Here is a 3,341-nt window from a genome sequence, read left to right as displayed (position 1 = left end):
GAACCTGACAGAGGTCACTGTCCCTCAAGCCACCAGGTGGTGCATCCCAGGTGTCTGAGCTGACAAAGGGGCAGGTAGGGCCGCGTGCAGAACGGGTCTGGGGCCCAGAGACAAAGGCTAACAGGATAAAGGAGAATAATTAAAGCTACTAAGATTTACTCTGTGCCGGGCACGATGCCAAGTCCTTTCCGTGAATTTTCTCTTTCCTCCCCCCCCAGCCATCCCTGTTATGAAACAGCCCTTTATACAGACAGGCAGACTTGGAGAGTTCGCCCCTTTCTCCGGGTCATCCAGCCGGCAAGGAGCGGAGCCCAGAGCAGAAGTCAGTAGCGGACCAGAGCCAAGGATCCTCCCCGCTACCGGGTCTCCGCTTCTCTGAGAAAGTGGAGGCCCGAGCTCCAGCCACAGGAGGCCCCTCCACCTCGGGAGATGGATGCTCTTCAGCTGGAGCCACCTGGAGCTCTGCAGCGCTCCTGCTTTAACTGGGGCCACCTGGAGCTCTGCAGCTGCTCCCAGACTCCTAGGAAGGGGGTGGGTGATAAATGGGCCTGACGGCAGCCCCCAATCTCAGGACGTAGAAGGGAGTGGCTCCTGCCTTGAGGGTAAGTATGAAGAAAGCGCTAGAAGGGGCAGCATCTTTCCTCTGTTCCCCTGTTGCACCATCCCTCCTACTAGGGTCTGGGGGACTGTCGGGCCAGGGGCTCCTGGGGGTGGGGTGGTGGGTGAAACTAAGGAAGCTGTTGTTTCCCAAAGTGTCGGGCATTTGAGGCAGGATGCTTTTCTGCCTTTCTTCTTCCAGTCTCTCGTTCCCCTCCCTCACGTTACCAGTACTACCCAGAACTGAGACCCACACTCAGTCCTTGGGACAGTGGAGGGGATGGAGTGGGTGTCCTATCACACAAGCAGATGTATCTCCTGTCTGCAGTAGGCCATGGAACGGTGGTGGCAGCTCCTGTTAGGGCTGTGGATGGTCATGCCTGTCTGGGCTGGGGACGAGCTGCTCAATGTCTGCATGAAGACCAAACACCACAAACGAGAGCCTGGCCCAGAAGACAAGCTCTATGAGGAGGTATAGAGGCCGGACCTTGCCTGGGAGTGGGAGTGAGGCTGCGTTGGCAGAGCAGGGAAGGGACACAATTGCCAAGATGGTTTCTGAACCACCATCAACCCTGACTCATCTGGTTCCTTACGTTGGCATTTGGGCAAGGCCACTGGAGGGACAGTGTGGCCCCTAGAGAGCAGAACTGTTGAGTGCTTCAAAGTTCCCATCTCTGGCTGCCTGGACGCTCGGGGAACAGGGGCAGATGGTGATCCCAGAGGCCCATCACTGGTTCAGCTTAGATCAAACAAGGTCCTCCTTCTTTAGCCTTCCTACCAATAGCCACTGGGGAGACCTAGGTCTTAGGTGACCCTTCCTCAAGCCTGAAAAGCCATTGACGGGAGCAAGGGAAGAGTTGTGGAGCTGCCTTTTACCTGTGAGCTCTGCTGGGCTCTGGTGCCCTTCCACCCAGTGCTCCACATTGCCCTGGGTGTCGTGGGGTTCCTCTGCTGCCCCTCGGGAGCAGAGACCCTGGGACCCCTGTCTCCAGGGGACTTTGCAGCCCATGGCAGGGAGATTGGTGGGCAGGTGCCCTTTGGCTGTGAATTTTGACCCGCCTCAACATTTCTTCTGTAGGAGTGTTGCTGGCCTGAAGGCCTCCCACTTGCCCAGTGGGACAAAGGGGACAGGTTTACCTTTCTGCCCTAGACACTCCTGAGTCTCCTGCGTCCTACCCGACCCCCAGCCTTTTACTGCTTCATCCCCTCAGTGCATCCCCTGGGCAGAGAAGGCCTGCTGCACAGCCAGTACCAGCTGGCATGCCCACCTGGATGTGTCCCTGCTCTACAACTTCAGCTTGCTTCACTGTGGGTTGATGATGCCAGGCTGTGAGGAGCACTTCATCCAGGCTGTCTGCTTCTATGAGTGCTCCCCAAACCTGGGGCCTTGGATCCAGAAGGTCAGAAGGTGGGGCTGGGGAGGCAGGAGACACGTCCCCGCAGGTGCAGTGCCCTGTTCGAGGGGCACAAGGTCCACGATGCTAGCGGGAGCAGGACGCGCCGCCCCCCACAGACAAGAGCAGAGCCAGGGAGGGGTTGGGATAAAAGATGGAGAGGAAGCCGCCTCTGGCCCCAGGAGAAGGGCAGGGGGGGAACAGATGGGAACTGTAGCATGAGGGACTGTTCGAATCCCGCCTTCTGGATGTAGGAGCTGTGTAGCCTGGGCCAAACAATGTAGCCTCTTAGGGAAGGGACGCTCACAGGCTTCATAAGCGAACACCCTCAGACGGCCCCGCACAGCAGCCTGGGCCGCCGGGCCTCTTGGGAGCAGGGCTGTCAGCACCCTTGTCTCTTGCACCGCCGGGACCCAGGTGGGCTCGAGCGGGCAGGGAGAGCGGATCCGGGACGCGCCCCTGTGCTGGGAGGACTGCGAGCAGTGGTGGGAGGACTGCCGCACGTCTTACACCTGCAGATCCGACTGGCTCGGCTCCTGGGACTGGAGCAGGGGTGAGTGGTGCTGGCAGCGCCCCACGGGGGGGGGGGGGGGGGCAGGGGCAAAGGAGGGCCGTGAGGGCGCGGGCGGGCGTGGCGGGAAGTGAGCGCCCCCCCCCCCCCCCCCCCAGGGAAGAGCCGCTGCCCCTGCGGGGGCCGCCTGCCGCCCTTTCCCGCGTTACTTCCCCACGCCCGCCGCCCTGTGCCAGAGGATCTGGAGCGGCTCCTTCCAGGCGAGCCCCGCGCGCAGGGGCAGCGGCCGCTGCCTGCAGAAGTGGTTTGAGCCGGCCCGGGGCAACCCCAATGAGGCCGTGGCCCGCCTCTTCGCCGCCCCCGCCCGCGCCCGCGCCCCCGCCCGCCGCCTCTCCTGCAGCCTGGCCGGCCTGGCCGCCTTGTCCCTGCTGCTGGCGGTGCTGTCCCCGCGCCCCCGCCTGCGCCCCCCGCTGCGGCTCAGCCTGGGCCCGGGCGGCCCCCTTTCCCGGGCCCCCCCAAGGGAGCAGCACGGCTGGGGCGCTGCTGGGCCCCTGGCCGCGGGAGCCTGTGCCCGAGCCTGAACGCTCAGTTCTAGGCGCCCCCACCGCCCCGCTCTGCTGACGGCCGCAGCCCCGGCCTCCCTCCCCACGACGGTGCCTCCAATAAAACAGCAGCTGACTTTTCCCTTCTGTGTGAGCCCCTCGTCCGCGCGCTGTGGTCGGGGGGTCCAGCTGCCCAAAGCGGGGCCGGTCCGTCGGCTGCGAGGCCTCCCGTGGCTGCTGCTTGACCAGGAGCAGTCAGCTCCTTCACGGGTGCAGGACCCCTGTTAGAGCCTCGCA

At 63.3% G+C, this 3,341-nt stretch overlaps 1 protein-coding gene across 1 annotated transcript; it reads left to right on the top strand.

Moving 5' to 3' along the window:
• The first annotated feature begins 232 nt into the window (after positions 1 to 232).
• IZUMO1R (IZUMO1 receptor, JUNO) lies at positions 233 to 3,083 on the top strand. The gene is made up of 6 exons (XM_038569333.1): positions 233 to 602; positions 926 to 1,069; positions 1,809 to 1,997; positions 2,409 to 2,544; positions 2,661 to 2,806; positions 2,838 to 3,083. Exons 2-6 carry the CDS (start codon positions 932 to 934, stop codon positions 3,081 to 3,083), a joined length of 855 nt encoding a protein of 284 aa, XP_038425261.1. The 5' UTR covers positions 233 to 602; positions 926 to 931.
• Positions 3,084 to 3,341: the final 258 nt, after the last annotated feature.

The sequence above is a fragment of the Canis lupus genome, chromosome 21 (genome assembly GCF_011100685.1).
Source record: "Canis lupus familiaris isolate Mischka breed German Shepherd chromosome 21, alternate assembly UU_Cfam_GSD_1.0, whole genome shotgun sequence".
Lineage (NCBI taxonomy): Eukaryota > Metazoa > Chordata > Mammalia > Carnivora > Canidae > Canis > Canis lupus.
The sequence above is the reverse complement of the archived record's forward strand: the minus strand, read 5'-3'. Positions and strand labels throughout refer to the sequence as shown.